At 39.1% G+C, this 19,031-nt stretch overlaps 1 protein-coding gene across 3 annotated transcripts in view; it reads right to left on the minus strand.

Moving 5' to 3' along the window:
- si:ch211-196i2.1 (collagen alpha-1(I) chain) overlaps positions 1-18,770 on the minus strand; it is a 93,645-nt gene extending 74,875 nt beyond the window's left edge. For all 3 annotated transcript variants that reach the window (XM_054757730.1, XM_054757729.1, XM_054757731.1), the window contains exons 1-2: positions 18,638-18,770; positions 114-785 (exon numbers count right to left, since the gene is read on the minus strand). In XM_054757730.1, the coding sequence (XP_054613705.1) occupies positions 114-785; positions 18,638-18,733 (768 nt within the window). In that variant the 5' untranslated portion in view covers positions 18,734-18,770. The remainder of the gene's footprint in view (positions 1-113; positions 786-18,637) is intronic.
- Positions 18,771-19,031: the final 261 nt, after the last annotated feature.

Here is a 19,031-nt window from a genome sequence, read left to right on the forward strand (position 1 = left end):
AATGGACAAATATTGCCTCACATGCCTCCCCTGTCTGCACGTCACTGTTGGCTTTTATGATGGCTCCGTTAACACAAACATTGCAGCAGCATTATAAATTCAGAAACACTTACTTCCTGCCCGGGAGGACCCATTCTGCCTGGTGGTCCAGATTTGAGACGATACAGTTTGCCATCTGAGCCCAGGACCAGATCTCCATCTTTAGACCTGACGGGGATAGTTCCAGACTGTCTTCCACTTGGTAGTTCCCCTTTGTGCTTAGCAGGATGACGGATGTACGAGGTGTTTTCTTTGGTTATCTGTCTAACTTGTTCATCGACTGGACTTTGGTAGATAGAATGAGGTGCAGGTGAGACAGAGCGGGCCCATTCATAAGTCTCCTCCCTTTGTTTGGTAGAGTTAACGGGTACCCTGGGATCAAGGGGGAACTTAGGCGGAAAACTTAATTCCACTAAAGGTTTTTTGGGGGCATTTCCATCGTCAAGACGAATAATGTTATCTGAGGGTTTTCTTGGGAATGTTGATGAAGTCCTCCCACCAGGGTCAACCTTCTTATCTGTAGTCATGTTGTCATCCAAATGCTTTGACGGCACATCAGGCTTCTCCTTCTGTTCATTTTTAAAAGGCTTCCATGAAGGGTTGGCTTGTCCACCCATTGGCGAGATCAGGTCCAATAATTCAGTGTCTTCATCCACAACAAAGATATCCACTGCACCTTTACGATTGGTTCGTGAAGGCAGAGTCCCATCTCCTCGAGTGGCTCCTCGTCGGCGCAGCACATTTTGCTAAGAAATGAGAGAAAAATGTATGGATGATGAGACGTTTGCTTTTTTATTGTAATATATTTTACGTAGCACTAACTGAATGGGGTATGAATGACAAATATGGGGCTGTAATGTGATGGGAGTGTGTGTTTACAGATTATCAACATACTGTACTATAGTTATTGACCATGGCTATTCTGTTGCTATTGGTCAGGGTTCAAGGATCAGCTCTTTGTGCGAGAAATCTTCTTAAACACAGGTAAAACATTGCAGTAAGTGATTAATTAATAAGTGATCGCTGTTTCGTTTAGGAATAATAACATGCATATTTAACCAAATTGTACTTATTCTAGGCCTAAATTAAGCATTTCCAAGTATACAATTTGCTAAATTATCTAACTAAAGGAACTATAATACAAATAAAAGGCAAAAGAAGTCCTAGCCGAAGTAATATTCTACATTGGCCACTAGGTGTCGGTGTTCGGTGAGACAAGGACCAGAAGTGATCGCCAGAAAATGCATTTTTTACAGGTTTAAAATACAGTACATGTATCTCACACCAGGCCCAATATTAATAACTTAATAATCATAATAATAACACTGGCTACTGCTGGGGCCATAACCCACGACAAGCTATAATAATAGATAATACGAGCGTAAAGCCATTTAAAGCCGTCATTGGAATACACTGATGAGTCAATAGCCACCGCAGGAAGTTTGCTGTCCAGGAAAAAACAAGGCACTGCTAACATGAGTCTATGTTATCTTATTTATGTCTAATATGTCTTATTTTCCCTGACTATATCTACTATCTATTATATAGATGATCTATTATTATATCTACAGTACTATATTGGGTAATACTAATGTAAAGGTCACTATACGGATGCTATGTCATGTCTACAGGGCTCTAAAAATGTTAAAAACCATATAACAGGTTTTCTATGATTCCTACTTCGCGGAAATTCACACTCTGGTAACAATTAACGCGATAAACGAGAGACGACCGCATTTTGATTCACTAGATGTGGTGGTGCATAAATTGTGATGTTATCAGTAGACCGCTATTATAAAATAATTCCATTTGTCAATCTAATGAAGACAAAGAATATAGCTGTAGAAAATACATACACAGCAGTGAATCAGAAGTCATTTCACTGAAAGTGGCTTCACACCTTCATTCCACTTGCGCCTTTTTATCCCGACGAGGATTTTGATATTAGTCTTGTAATCCAAGATGTTTATTTTCTTTGGCTGTAGTTTATAAGTTGAGGATGTAAAGTTCATGATGACCCTGACGATACCTCCGCATAGATCTTTGTAATGTTATTGTTATTTTATTCCAACGTATCTATGGAGCTTCGATTTACATTGGCTCAAGCCTAATCCTTCCTTTTAAGGCTACTTTATTACGATGACATTTAAGACACTCGTATGGTACTTCCTGTCTGGTTTTTTGTCTATTTTCACAGTGGTTATCCCCATGTTTTACTTATACATCAGTGTGCCACAACATTAACTATTTCATCTAAACACTTCATTTCCTTCACCCATCTGGTTGGGTAGCATCGCACGTATTATAATAAACATGCAGCAGACTCCCACTTTCCACAGGTGAAGCATAAAGACATAAACATGTAACAAATGTGGGATTTTTTTTGACAGTGGTACATGTATGTCGGGCATTGAACATCAAGTATCTAGCATGGATTGAGACAGTGACTGACATTCCGATTCTCCCGGAATCATTCATTTTTGAAAAATTTCGGTTCCGACTTTCGGTGATTGACCAGCCTGCCGAACGGAAAACATGGCTGCATAACACCAACGAAGAAGACACAAGCACAAGAACCATGGACAGTGTGCAATGCATAGGCTCCAGCATACCATAGAAAATGGATGGATGGACAGTGTGCGACGGCGCTTGAAAGTTTGGCTGAAATTCTGCCAAAAAATTAACCGTCAACATTTGCAACGCCATCATATCATGCAAAGGAGGGTTCACCACCTACGGATTCAAGGTGTACAGAGTGCCCTGTTTTTGATGCGCTACGCCAGACTTCTTCCAAACAGTCAGGTATGTAAAACAATAAATTACGTCAATTTTATGCCAACACTGAAGCAGCAAACAAATGATAGTTTATACTGCGAATACGGTGGCCAACTCAAATATCGAGCTAACTGTACTTTTTCATAGACAAACGACCTGACGTTAACGCTAGCTTCAGCCAGGAAGTTGACCAGACCCCGCGTTAGGTGTTCCTCTATCCACCTTACTTGTTTGATATTGTGCACGCAGGTTAGTAGGATTAGTCAGTAACATGGTTAAGTTATACTTTGTCTATTCTACATCATAAGACACTCTCCAACACTTAAACAACAGGATATGCCATTGTTTTTTCATGAGGTTTTCAAAAATATAAATGACTTGTGAACGTGTACTCTTATGTAAAGAGACTTCAAACATTTATGTTCAAGTTCAATGGTTTGATTTCATATACTGGTTGAAAATAGCCCTGTGAGAAATTCATAGGAAAGTAATTCAGAGAAAGTTCATATCATTTTTAAAAAATCACGGAGACATTCAGACATTTCATCCAAGAACTTTGGTTAGCGCCCGCATTTAAACCATGCACACCATTATGACGCTACCTCTGAAAAGAATCAGAATCGAGAATCCTTAGGAACCGGAATCGCTCAAATGCCCAACCCTAATGGTAGCTGTATCTAAACTTTTTCCACCGAGGGCCACATACTGAAAATGAAAGGATGCAAGGGCCACTTTGATATTTTGTAAACTTTTACATTATACTCTAAGAAGTTCTAAAGATTTCAAGAAAAAAAACTGCATCTCAGCTTTGTGATATAGCCGAAAAAGCGTATTATTAGTGTGAACTTACATCTTTGCTCTTTTTCTCCCATTTTTAAAAATGTTGAAAGAATTGTTCACAATATGATAACTCTTAAAAAAAAAAACTGTTACAAAAATAAATGTTTTTCTTTAACATTTCAGCTCTATGCGACTAGAATGACATTATTTTTCCTCATAATATTAGAAGTATTATTCTCATAAAATTGTGACTTTTTCTTGTTAGAATAAAATATTTTCTCTTAATATTTTGACTTTGTTCTTGTAAAATTGTAGCTGTTTTTTCCATTTGTGCTGTTGTTTTCTTTTAAATTTCCAACTATTTGAACTTTCTTCTTGTAAATTGTCTTCTCGTAATTATGACTTTATTCGCATAATAATTTGACTTTAGTCTCGTAACTTTGTAACTTTTTCTGCAACCTAATTAACTTTATTCGTTGTTTTTGATTGCTACTTAAAAAAAAATAAAACCATCTGTTTACTTTAATATTTCAACTTTATGCTACTAAAATGATATTATTTTCCCTATTCTCGTAAAATTACGACTTTTTCTTGTTAGATTACAACTTTTTTTTAAATATTTTAACTTTATTCTCGTAAAATTACTGCTGACTTTTCATTTTTGCTGTTGTTTGTTTTTTCTTTAGTTTTCTTGCGAAATTATATTCATACATGGAAAAAATGGTCTGTTTTCAGAGGAAAATGTTTTTGACCAAAAATCTGCAACTTTGCGAGGCTGCGAATGTTGAATCGTGAATCTACAAAGATCGGTAATAAAAACTGTAAACAGAAACAAAACTACAACATATAAAAACTTTACAAACTGTAATATGATATGATTAGAAAGACAGTGGAACCTTGGTTAGCGTACACTCAGTTAGCATTATTTGATTTACATCGACATTTATGCTAAAATTTTGCCACTGTTTGCATACATTTCCCGGTTATTGTATTATATGGGGTGCATCTTGCATCAAATGATTAAAAATCTTAATCAAATGAATCACAATTTTCCACTGAATTAATCATGATTAATCACCATTTGCAACTAATTGTGAAATATGCCAATTTTTACTGTATTTTATGAACAAAAAGACAAATGATCAAAAACATACAGGACAGGGCACAGTTACATATACATTTGTTTGAAGTGAAAATTTAACTCAAGCTAAAAGATAGCACACATGTCTCTAGCACAACATTTGAATCACACTTTAACTGTGTTATCATGAGCCATGACGAGTTGCATTCAAAGACCCCAAGTAATTTAAGCTGAATTCACATTTTGAGTGTAGATGTATTTTTCTGGGATTTCCAAGCATACTTAAATGCATCAAATTGTACTTCTGCAGTAAGAGTTAAGTGAGTGAGTGGTAAGAATATCCACTTATTGTTTTTCTTCGTCTTTCTGTTTATTTAAACAACACATATGCGTATAATTAAGATATGATTGTGATTTTCGGATTGTCCATGAATGCATCTTGCGGACGTCTTGTAACAATGAGGAAGCGTTGTTCCGAGGAGGAAAGAGACGTGTTGGTATTGCACTGCTGTTTTTGATTTGTGCAGGCCAGAACAAAGTTATAAAACAGTCAGACTTTGTGTGACTGTGTGGGGACACTACACTACGCTTCCGTCTGCCGTCATAACAGAGCAGTATGGCTTGACATGATGCACATGCGTTAATTACGCTAAACATTCTAATTAATGAAATAAATTAGTTACCGCCGTTAATGTACTATTTTTGACAGCCCTAGTTATTAATACACTGCGTGAGTCCAACTGTGTTTGTAAACGTATTTTTCTGACAGAACGTCCCTGTCAGAAGCTTGTTAGCATGCTAACAAAATGGAAACCGGGAGCGGAAGTCAGCTCCATTGCCTGTCCATGACGTCATCAGCAGTTGACTGTAGTCATTTGCTAACTAACACAGTTACGCCACAAATATCTGCTTTTCGTTTGATCACGGCTGCGAAATTTGCCAAAATGGAGCCAAAGAAAGTTGCATTGCAAAGTAAGAAGGTGTTACTGATGTCTCTCTTCTTCTCCTCCATCGTGCCTCCCTCTCTTCAATCAGAGTAAACGTGACGTTAAATGTTCATTTATCCTTATAATCGTAAAACTATAAAAACTTGTTTTGTGTTAACATTTTTTCTGGAACAAATTAATCGGATTTACATTCTTTAGAGTATGTTTCAGTTAAAGTTGTACCTTCTGGAACGGATTAATGACATGAACCAAGGTTCCACTGTATAATGGTAATAGAGTAAAGATAATGTACTGTACTGTCATACACCTTTACAATCACAATGTTGCTGGCCTTTTGAGTTAAAATTCCTCAAGTAAGGTCAAAAATAACCTCCCAATTGACATAAACAGACTAGAAAAAACTGCATGTGTGTGTGCGTGCACATACACACACAAACGAAAGATGAAAGAGTCCACAAGTCCAGACACATATCCAAGCTCCGATGTCAAATACTAACTGCTGCAGAGAAACATCTGCAGGAAGTGGACATGAAAAAAGCTGTCATATTTAATAACAATGAACTTAAAACACATTCAGCTTATTTCGCTTGCGTTCTGAGAACATCAGGAGACAGGCAGGGTTCATCCGTCAAAGCGCAATGCTGCCGTGACATCCAATGCTTAGCAGCTATACAAAACTGACAAAAAGACCAATGCCAAACAATCTCACTGTACTGCATTCCATGTTGTTGTAAAAAGGGCACCGTTGTCGGCATTAAAAATATCTAATAAACACAATGAATGGGAAAACAGCAATTTTATGACACATGCAGTATTTGGAAGCTACCCTGCCTATTTAGTCAATTAACCATACGGTCAACAATACACAATTGAATACCAAATAAGCGCATGGGCACAATGCATTATGTATTTTGCTGCTCTGACCTGCAGTTCCTGCCTGGCCCAGACAGACAGAATTTCTAGGCGCAGCCAAGGCGTCGAGGGAGTCCAGTTCGGGGGCCTTAAGGGCCATCAGGCTGTGACCTTCAGCGTTTACTAGGGTGGTTTGTATTTGAGTGTGAAGTTTCTGGGAGACTCAGCACCTCCAAATCCGAGGCCATGGTTCTCAGTCCGAAAAGGGTGGATTTCACTTTCCGGGTTGGGAATGAGGGAATGATTCAAGTATCTCAGGGTCTTGAGTAAGGGAAGGTGGGAGCGTGAGGTCGACAGGCTGATCGGCGCAGCGTCTGCAGTAATGCGGTCGCTGTACCGGACTCGTGGTGAAGAGAGAGTTGAGCCGGAAGGCAAGGTCGATCTATGGTCCCACCCTCACCTATGGTCACGAACTTTGGGTTGTGACTGAAACAATGAGATCGTGGCTGAAATGAGTTTCCCCTCGTAGGGTGGCTGGACTCTCTCTAAGAGACAGGGTGAGGAGCTCGGTCATCAGGGAAAGGCTCAGAGTAGAGCCACTGCTCCTACACATCGAGAGGAGCCAGTTGAGGTGGCTCGGGCATCTAGTCCGGACTCCCTGATGAGGTGTTCCAGGCATGCCCAGCCGGGAGAAGGCCCCAGGGCAGATACGTTGGAGGAATTGTGTCTCACCGCTGGCCTGGGAACGCCTCGGTGTCCTCCCGGTGAAACTGGAAGAGGTGGCCGGGGACTGGGAAGTCTGGGCTTCCCTACTGAGATTGGTGTCCCCACGACCCGGACCCGGATAAGCGGAAGAAAATGAACTGATGGATGGATGGACAACCAACTGTGTGTATTTTTAAGCAAAACCAACAATTTTAGAATATAATAAGTCTCTTTATTATTATTCTTTTAATAACGTTGTTATACTGAAGCTAACCAATAATAAATATAATACTTCTTACCATAAATGCTACTTCTGATGCTGCATGGTTTTGCACCGTACTCCTCATCTTTCTTTGTTTTTGCCATCTTCTTCATCAAAAGGGTTTACTGTGCAGAATTAGCTAGCTGACTATTTGATTAAAGGAGGGAAGAACCCAGTAGGCTGCCGCATAATCCAATAACGGTCAAATTTTGGTGTCTGAAAATATGGGAAGGAGTGCTGGCATTGGCTCTGGCCACCTGCATTGCGCTAGAAAATGGATGGATTAAAATGCATAAGAAAGTTTTATATTTTTTTACACTGTGATTTCTGTCATGTTTTACTTTCAAATGCCAACAAAACAAATGAAAACAAATAAATTTGATGGTGTTAAGAAATGTCTGTAAGCCAGATGCAGTCATCAAAAGAGCCACATGTGGTTCCCGAGCCATAGGTTCCCTACCCCTATGCCAGCATAGAAAACCTGTTTATGACATTCTAAATACACTGTTTTTAACATTATTTGAGCCCTCTAGACATGAAATAACACCTCCGTGGTCACCTTTACACTCATATTACCTATTATATACCTAAAATAAATAATAATAATAATAATAAAATAAGACATATTAGACATAAATAAGACAAACAGATGTTAGCAATGGAAGAGATCCTTGTTTTTTTCTAGAGAGTGTACTTCCTGGTGGCTATTGTCTCATCAATGTAACATTACTGACACCTAGTGACCAGTACAGATCAGTACATTTCACATCTTTCATGCGTCTTGAATGCCTTATATTTGTATTTTTGTTCATTTTGCCTTTTTTATGCTTGATAATACTTCATTTAGGCCAAGAATACATAAAATGTGCTTTAATATGCATATTTTTTTTAAACTAAAAATAGGCCGTACTCAACTACAGAAAGCAATAATTTATTAATTAATTTATTTTTGAAAAACCATAGTAGCATGAAGCTGGAAAATTCAAACCTCGAAGTTGCATGGGACGACTGTAAGGAGATTGTTGGTCGACCACCTCCTTTGTCACCTTTACAGCGTCTGGGTAGAATTTACAATACAATCTTTACCCTTATCTCAATCAATAAGACGTATTTATACGTTTTTTTTAAACCCGAACGCCCGATCCCAAAGACGTATTCATACATTTTTTTGTGGGAGAGGCAAAAAGAGGCGATGATGCAACTCGGCACCACTTTAGAGCAATTTGAAGCCAAAAAACGGCCACTCGGTGGCAGAAGTGTACTGTATGTGATCAGTGTTTGGCAGTACTCATAGCACTCATGATGATGCAGGAAACACAGAAGACAGGAAGGAGGAAGTTGAAGAGCATGGAGGAGTGTAGCTTGCAGACAGATACCATTGTAGAGAAATTGTAACGCATGCACACGCACACAACACACTTGCGTGCACGCACGCACACACACATGCGCGTCACCAAGGTGTCCGTATGCATAGTATTCATAGTTCATGGTGTTACGTTTGTAAATAAATTGTTAGTTTGATGTAAAACAACCCCTTTTTATGTTGTTTATGCAAAAAAGCAAACGCAAAAGCAAAAAATATTTGTGTCAAATTGAAAGTGCTTTATTTTTGGCGATGAGCGTAATGGTGCGGAAGGGAAAGCCACAGGAGACACAATGCAAAAAAGCAGCGCATATGGAGAGCATACTGTAGCTCATAACATTATATCTGATCTTCTAAGTCATTACTGCTGACCCATCGCATACTGCAGAATGATGGAACATTCAGAGTGAATTAGGGGGAACATTGACGTGTGTGTGTGTGTGTGTGTGTGTGTGGGTGTGTGTGTGTGTGTGTGTGTGACAGGTGGATAGATATGAAAGTGAAGAAACAACAGCTGCTGCATTGAGCCAGACAAGGATGGTTTACTTATGTATTGGGACGAGTTTTTAAAAAGAACTTCCTGGACTCTGTTCGTGTTTAAAATGAGCAGAAAATAACACCCTCCTATAACAAACAAACAACACCCAAAATAAATGAATCCAGTGATGATTTAAAGTCTAATTTGGGTACGAACAAAGGTTAAAGGGCATTTTAGATGGTATGTTTTATATATTTTTATATGTATGGGAGGTAATGTTAATGGAATTGCAAGACTAGAGGTCGTTTTGAAGGTGACTGAAGGAGCTGAGGTGGGCAAAAGAGCAAGTAGCCCCAAGTGTGCACAAAGACCCTTTTATGCTTCCTTATCCTGATCCACAGCCAGGCAGCATAGTATGGTTTTAAAACTGAAACTGGATCTCCTCTGGTCCAAGTTCCCAATCGCTTATCTCCTGTGTCTGTCAGACATCCATATAGGCTTTCACCATGCACGGAAACTGCAATACACTATATTAACTACAGTATGGAGGAAAAGGCTCTTAATCTATTCATTAATCAATCAGGAATTTGGGACTTTTTCAACAAGTCGATGCTTTGTGAGAACGGTTTCCGGCATGAATGTGCCCCGGTACGCATTGAACCAACCTGAGCTACATCAAACACCTTTGAAATAAACGGGAACATAAATAATCAAAGGTACATTCGACAATAAATATAAAAAAAAATTAAATAAATAAATAATAAATAGAAAATACAGCAAATAGACTACAGTAGACTCCCGCTTTCTGCTGGAGTGTCCCACACCTATCTGAAAATGGCAAAAATCTGAGAGTAATAACACAGTAGTAACACATGGCTCGTTCCCCCCCTTCCAAACCCTCCTGCTAGCTTGACAATAACATTCTCCTCCAATTTCAGATCAACATTTGTAATAAAAGTAACTGTTAGTAACTTATTAAATTAGATTCAGCTCCAAAACCCTTTCTCTTCAAAGACCATTGTTCATGTGCGACAGGGGCTAACAAACTAAATGCCAACTACACAATCCAGGTTTAAGCCCTAAATATGCCTCACATACTTAGTCAAGGCTTTTAAAGTCGATGAATGAATGGAAATCGATGAATAGATGGAATCGGTGTCACGGTGTAACAGCACACAACTATGGTGTGTTCAAAGACTGCTGAAAAAGTGCGAAATCTCAACACATGACAAAAAAAGATTATCAGTGAAGCATAAAGACATAAATATGCAAAAAATTGTGTGCTTTTGTAATAGTGTAATATTATTATATTATATATATATTATATATTATATATGTCATATTATATATATGTAATATTAGTAATGTGTGCTGTACATTTTACCAGTATCATCACGTACTGATAAATTATTACCGACTTAATGTGAATGAGATGATTCTGCAGAAAAAAAGCCTATTTTCAGAAAAAAAAAATACAAATAAAAATAAATTTCTGCTCTTGTGCTGTGTTTTTAGTGTGTATAAACTACACGGTGTGTATCAGCTACACAAAGAAACACTTTGCATACAGGCAAGCAATGGAGCTGACAATCATAGCTGACTGCCGGATTTCAACCTTCAACCCTTTGTACCACAGCAAAGTTATAATGGACTAAGCTGCTGCAGGCCCCTAATATGATTAGTTACACACAAAACCACTGAAAGGATACATTTTAAGGGCTTGCTCTTGACAAGACTTTCAATAAAATAGGACAGAGGGTACCAACATAAGTTTAAATGTTCATATTTAGTACAGTTGGTATATAGCATTGGCAGCATAAAGTAATGGGAGTGATGCCGGCTCCCAGCATGCTTTGCGGTACTTGTTTTTTGTCAACAATCACTGAAGTTATATGTTTAGAGTTAACATAGTTATTCTTTACTATTCTCCATTGTAGTTGTTGGCCTATGCGTGTTTACTTACCTGTTGCATGTTGTGCTGTCATTTTTGTGTTAGCACAGTGAATGTAGGTAGTGTTCTGTTCAATGACCCGCCAGTTCATTTCACTGTATGACAAGCTCTGTGAAAGTTCAGTTTTGGCTTATGCTTGCCCCCTGAAAGTGCCTCTAAACTTATCCAGGCTTCGTGGACTGCAATTACCCTAATCTTTGATGTCAAAATCTGTCCCAGTGGGCTGCAAACGGCCTGCAGGCAGGAAATGGCCTGTGGGCCACTGGTTTGAGACCTCTGATTCAGTCTAACTAGTGGAATGCTTGTCCATGGTGGACACTTCCTCTGCTCTGCAGAGGGCAATCACAATGAAGTAGCAGTAGAAGAAGCTGAAATAAATATGGTGCTGTCAACAAAAAACAGACACTGAAATTAGACACTGACAACTGGACTTTTAACTATAAAATGTAGCAAAAGATTTAGTGGGAGGGCCGATGTTTTTACTTTACATCACAACGCAATCCGTCCCCGATTCTCCCTGATTATTGATGGGCTGGGTAGGTCTGGGTTTTTAAATTTGGACTCCATCTGGCCCTCACAGTGTCTTCCGAGAAAAAATCTGGCCCTCGGACAAATGTAATTGAGGACCCCTGTCTTACAAAGATGACAACATAGTTTATGTTGATACAGTAAAACACGTTTAAATCATCACCCCTCAGATTGGCTGATTCATGACACAACCCGAAATAGCCCTTGCTTGCACATTGCCTTGTGACTTTGGCCACACACATGAAGAGAATGGACCATAACAAAGGATTTTTTAATGCATGAAGCATAAGTGACACTTCCTTTCCCAACCCTATCTTTGCTATTATTGATTTAGTCGTAACCATAAATCTACTTTTGCGAAAACATGCGCGCGACAACGATGAAGTAAATTGCACTACAACACACGTCAACACAAATGAGCTGATTTTTCATTGAAACCTCTTTATGTCCACAGACGCATTCAATCATTAATGATGCCGACGTTGGTCCGAAGCGGGCACCGTTAAAGAACAGGATGGAACAGGATTGGATGAGTTGGCCGACTTTAGACAGGATGTCGACAAAACGGGTTCCACTGGGGTAAATTAAATCCAGCTCTTTTATGATCTTTTTAAAGACAAGACTTGGCACCTGTATGTGATAATATATAACACAAATGTAGACCATTTCTGAGAAAATGATGATTATTACACAGCGTCTGTGCAAAATCTCACCAGGGAAGGGGACAGGGAGGGCACATGCTAGTAGGCTACACCTGGACTACATTAATGGTTATTACTGTGTCCCTCCATCAGTCTGTCGACAACTACACCTGACTTATCGACTGTTACGAGGCTTATGAGAACTCTATGAGGCCTCACAATCTGACAAAGTGCTGTAGGCAAGATCATCAACACACACACACACACACACGCACGCACACAGACAATGAAAGCTTGCTTTTACAACGGCCTAATGAAATGGCAAGGTCCGTAAATCTTGCCAAGACACAGGTATGCAAACACTTTCCGACTGGCTGGGTCTTGCAAGCAGCAGTTGGCTGACCTGGAAAAGGAATGACAGCAGAGGTCTGCTAGTTTAGGAAATACGGGCTACGTGTATGGGATAGCCCGATGAAAACGGATTTCAAACAAACAGAAGAATGTGAATTAAATTAATCTTTTAATCGTGGAAAAGCTTCCTGTCAGCAGAAAGTTTGACGAGACAGTTAACCACATTCATTGCTACAAGCGCAAAGGTTAATGTGTTTTGTGTCTGACTTTTTGTTGTGACTCCGCCGAGCTTAGCATTAACACTGCCGTACTTTTTCTTATTATTTTACTCCCAGCAAGACCACCCATGTAACAAATCCCACTCTTGGTTGGGATCAAAGTGTGAACCCAAATCCCCAGTGGTGGTGTGGGAATATAAGATTGTGAGGCATGCGCGGCTGAGAGGTGGGGGACCTCAAAAGACGTTGGAATATTTGTATAAATAGCCGGCTTCCACCTAAAGGCCAATGGCCTATGCAAGCTCAGCCACATATATCACATTACTGCAACCTCCACAGATGACTAAGCTTGTGGATACTGATGCTGATACTACACCTCAAAACTGTCTACTGTACCTTCAACCCAACACATTACAATAATATCATCTGAAAACACAACTACTGTACATTGCTACTGATACACACTGCACTATGGGGAAGGTGGCGCAAATATTGATAATACCGATAACAGGCGTAGTATCAGTGTTGGATTGATACCAGCACGATATGGTTGATAGTTTTTAATTTTGTTCTATTTTGTTGTGCTCATACTGTTACATTGTTCCTATAGGCCTATTTCTATACAGTCGTCCCTCGTCACTTCGCGCTTCTAATTTTTTGCGGCTTCACTCTACCACCGTTTTTCAAAAATCTATTAATTATTAAATCATGCTGTCTCGTGGTTGAATACGACCTATTTTTTGTCAAATCATATGCAAATGTTATGTATTTTTTTGCCAAAATTAAACATTTTCAAGCATAAAATTTGCTAAATGAACTGAAATACAAATAAAAGGCATTCAAAAGACACATTCAAAAGACGTTGATGATATTGTATTGTATTATATGATATGGTATTCTACACTGGTCACAAGGTGTCCGTAATGTTACTGCAATCTTCGGTGACACACACAAATACCAGACTTAATCGCCGGAACAACAGGCTTTTATTGCAGGTTTGAACTATCCCAAAACGGGCACAATAATACCTAATAAAAATCCCAAATAAAGTCACAGGCTACTATTGCGGCCGTAACCCACACCAAGCTGAAATTCAACTCTGAACCCCCAACGTCACTTCCTGTCCGCTCCTCACACATCTCATGTCTACTATATTGGGTAATACGAGTGTAAAGGCAACTATAGGGGTGTTAGTTCATGTCTAGAGGGCTCTAATATATTTTAAAAACACATTTAGAAGATCGTAAACAGGTCCACTTATCACCGTCGGTTCTGGAACCAATTAACTGCGATAAACGGGGGATTACTGTATTGGTATTGTGACACAGGTACACAAATGTACTGTAAATCATAAAAGGGAATGAGTAAATCATTGTATTAAGTTGTTGATATTGTTAAACAATCTTATATCGTTGTATTTATATAAGGGCTGTCAAAGTTAACACGTTAATAACGCATTAACATAAGTTTCCTTTCATGGCGCTCATTTTTTTGACGCGCGATTAATGTACGCACATCCTGTTTGACCCTCTGCCCACACTGTAGTTTGAGGAACCGCAGCGACGAGGCAGCTGATGTGAAGCCAGAAGCGGGAACAAATATTGAGCAGAAATTGGCAAAGAAAAGAGTATTTCGAATGGTAAGTGTAGCTTCACAGCCCTGGCAGATGCCTCTCCGACAAGACCAAAGTTATTTGTGTCGCTGTGAGTCGAGTTGTCACGAAGTACGTCGCCGGGACAAAGAGAGAAGTTACTGGTGCACTGCAGGTATTTTGTAAATTGTCGATTATACTGTGGTACCGTGGCATACGAGTGTCCCAACTAACGAGGTTTTTAGATATGAGCAGTCTGTCAACGTATTTTTGCTTTGAACATGTAGCTAAAATTTGGGCTAGGATCTACTAGTTACCAGCAGGCATAGCTGAGGACAACTATTTCGGGGCTTGTGTCAAATATCTATGATTAATTATAAGTTAACTATGGACGACATGTGATAAATCATGATTAAATGTTTTAATCAATTGACAGCCCTAATTTATATACTGTTAAATTGTTCAATAGTACAATTGTTGAAAATGTTTTTGTTTTCTTTGCCAAAGTCTTTGCCCTGTTTTATTCTGATGACAATTATAATGTCTGGTTGGACTTTTAGGTTTGGCTTTCCTAAATTCTACCTTCCTTTCCTGTGTGGTACTTTTATTTTGTATTTCTACTTCCTGTTTGGCACCTTTACTTGTGTTTGAGGGTGCAGTGAGCGAAGCTGGGGCATACTATTTAGTTCAGCTGGTGATTTCTGCTCATTGACAGATCATTACGTGTCTTTGCTTTGCTGTGTTGTGTTTAACATATTTTTGTGTTTATTCCCTTCGACTCTTGCAACCTATGTGCTCGATCGCTTCCTGTTTCCTGTATTTATTGTTTTTTGGTCTCTTCCAGCTGCGGTTTCCACCTTCCATGGTGAGTTTTATGTTAGACCTAGCTGTGCCTCGTAGACGTTCTCGATGACTTTGCCACGTTTTGTGGCTCGTGCTAATCTTTTGTTTAATAAAAAGCCTTTATTTATGATACAAGCTACCATGTCTTCGCATCATGGAGTTGCGCCAAACGCTGGAGCCTATCCCAGCTGACTTTGGGCGAGATGCAGGGTACACTCTGGACTGGTCGCCAGCCAATGGCAGGGCACATATAGACAAACAACCATTTACACTCACATTCATACCTATGGACAATTTAGTGTCGCCAATTAACCTAACCATGACCAACTAAATAAGACAAAATTCCAAAATCATTCGATGATCTTGAAAAAAATTCAAGTAAAAAGTATCAGTGTCATTATCTGACCCTGTATTTACTTGGTTTAAGATTGATACCAACATTTGCAGTATCTCCCTCCCCCATTGCGCAAGTATTAGGTCATCACCGCTTTGTTTTTATAATTAGCCTTTTCAAAGCAATCATTTGGCATTGTAAAAAAAAAGCAGATGATAAGACAAATACAGCCTGTGGAACATTTCGTAAAAGGATTGCCACACATAGACAGAAATCTCAAAAGTATCTGCATAACAGAGCCATTTATTTTCAATGTTTCTGTCAAAATGGCATCGATAGAACTTTTATTAAAAATCATAACGCCATCAGCTATCTGTCATCCTCCAAATTAACTAAAATAAATTAAGAACATCATAAAAGTGTTTGTTTGACCATCTGATGCTTAGTTAGAAGGCTGCGTCCTGGTTTATTGAGGATGTTGAACAGACAAGTGGTGCCATTATGATTCTAGGGTGTAGATGATGTCATCATGGAAATAAAATCCCGTATTTGCATTCTTATCCAGATCCTCATCAAAACCAAATCAATTCTTGGCACATGTTTTTGCGTAATCTTGTTAAATGGATCTATCCTAACTATTCACTGTTTTACTACCTCGGATTGACTGCTGTGAAAAAGCCCTTGGAAAGTTTACAATCATGATTAAGATGGTTAATACGTCGGCCTCGTCGGTTTCAGTCTCTGTTGGATCGTCTGTGTGGAATTTGTGCTTACGGGGGTTTTCTCCAAAGCCATACATGTTTGGTTGATTGGACACTCTAAACCAGTGGTCCCCAACCTTTTTTGACCCACGGACCGGCTTGTGTTCCCACAAATCCCTCGCGGACCGCATGGGGGGGGCGTCGTACATTATACTGATCTAATTTATCTTATTTATTATGTATTGTGTAAAACTAAGACATGAATAACATCAAATTAAAAGCACAAAATGAATGGCGACCCACCATCCACCAGTTCAAGTTCCAGCCAAGTTTTTCCAGAGAGATTATTACATCGCTGTTTGACCTGTGTGGTAAAAGGCAGTATGCTAGCATGAATTAACTTGAGAGAAATGTGCACATTAGCACTCAATAAGTCATCAAAACTTACCTTTATGCATTCCCACATAGTATCAGCATTTGACACCACATATGAGGTGAAAGAAAAATGGTAAAAATACAGTAGTAGTCTATCTGTGCGGCATGAGATGCAGTTAGCATACGCACAATGGACATGCGTCAAGTGAGACAGATGTAACAGAGAGAATCCGGACACTTTTCAAAATAAAACATTAAAAAAAGGAAATACCAAATGACCCACGGCCCGGTGGGTTGGGGACCACCGCTCTAAATTGTTCAAACGTGTGAATGTGAGCGTGAGTGATTATTTGTCTGCATCTGCGTTGTCCGCTCCCCCATGACTTAATACGTACAATTGGTAATACATGGATGGATGGATTCAGGTGTTTTGTGATGGTATTCTGAGAACTCGAATATCGTAACACATTGAAGCAGCAGTGGGTTCCTCTCTTGAAGCCCATTAACTGCAAAAACTACTGTATTTTCCAGACAGTCGCTCGGAGTGTAAGCCATATTGGTCAAAAAATGCGACATGAAAAGGGAACAAAACATGTCGCACTGGACTATAATTCACAGCGGCAATCATAACAACATTAAATTCACAAAATTAGAAGACAAAGGGAGGAGGCAATGTTCACACCAAGAAGAAGACAAACCAATGCTACAGAAGCTGAAATAAGTCACATTTTCTAAGTATATGCATACAATAAAGCCTTACCTCTTTGTTCTCAAAGAAAACACTTTTAATATGTGACATGACGCTTGGACGCATCCCGGTTGTGTACAAACATATCAAACAGCGGTATTTTAACACCAAAACTTCAATTTTATATTCTCAAGTTAAATAAAAATTGAACTGAAAATCAAACCTGTGTATTTACGTAGTCTAAAATACGACATTTCTCAAGCAACACAGGTATCATATAATTATAGTTGCACATTACTTACAGACAGACTCCAAGGTAGAAATGTATTAGAAAGTAGTCCGTAACAAAAAGCGTCTGGTATGCTCTGTATTATTCAATGTGTGCCTAACTGCATCACAAGCTCAACTCAATGAATTCTTTCAGTCACAAAAAAACAACCACCACCCCACTTTACCAAAAAGACAGCACATGCTCAATCATATACACTATTTATTTTGACATACTGTATAAAGTAACACATGACTGAAACTATGAAAAAAATCGGACTTATACGCTGGAAACACGGTATGTTGACATATTTAACATAAAGTTGTCAGATGGACAGTCAAAAACTATGCAATTACTAAAGATGAAAAACATAATGACTCAAGAGAAACAGCAACTTACTGCAAAGAAATGAGCAACACATGTCATTTGCAGAGCATTGGCGTGTGCACATTAATCATACAAATACTTTCATGTGTTTCATGTGTGTCTGTTTGCCTGCACAGTGTTGCACTGGTTGTGCTACTGCACGTGTGTCTAATATTTTGACCCTCTCTTTGACTTACTAAATCCCCATATCCCAATCCCCATATCTGAACAACATAGAATAAGAAACCTATATGGCTATGTGGCAACACTGAACATGCAATGTTAGCATGTCATGTTAAAAATGTGCTTGGCTTATGAGTGAGAAACACAATTCCACATCCATTCAAATATTACCATGAACACAACATGCCATGGAAAACCTTGGTTATCAATCTCCCTCCAAAACGTGCTTTGCAGTCTCTCAGTTAAGAGCAACGTCAAAATCACAAGTCAAAAACAGGAGAATCTACAATCAGAATACAATATTGTTACTACCGTACCTTTTCTTTGCGCCGCCTTTGACCCTGCACATGCCGCCCATCTAAGTCCAGCAGCAAGCATCCCAGGAGCAGATACCATCCGAGATGACAGAACATGATTGCACGGAGGACGCTGCAGATCTGTTTGCGCTTCAGCTCTCTTCCATTCATAGCAACATGCAGACCTCAGCACAAGAGGCTGATCCAGTGTTCAACAAACACACCCACTCTCGGTGCACACCCCTCTTCACTATGCCAACTACTGTATATGCATTATTTATATACGTACTATGCATAGGAACACTATTTTCAATCAGTTCCAACAATTTCTACCTAGCTTAATAGTGTATGAATACACAGGCGCCCTAATACGTAGTCGCGTGAGAAAGGACAATGTCACTTTCGTTCATTTCAG

The sequence above is a fragment of the Dunckerocampus dactyliophorus genome, chromosome 17 (genome assembly GCF_027744805.1).
Source record: "Dunckerocampus dactyliophorus isolate RoL2022-P2 chromosome 17, RoL_Ddac_1.1, whole genome shotgun sequence".
Taxonomy (NCBI): domain Eukaryota; kingdom Metazoa; phylum Chordata; class Actinopteri; order Syngnathiformes; family Syngnathidae; genus Dunckerocampus; species Dunckerocampus dactyliophorus.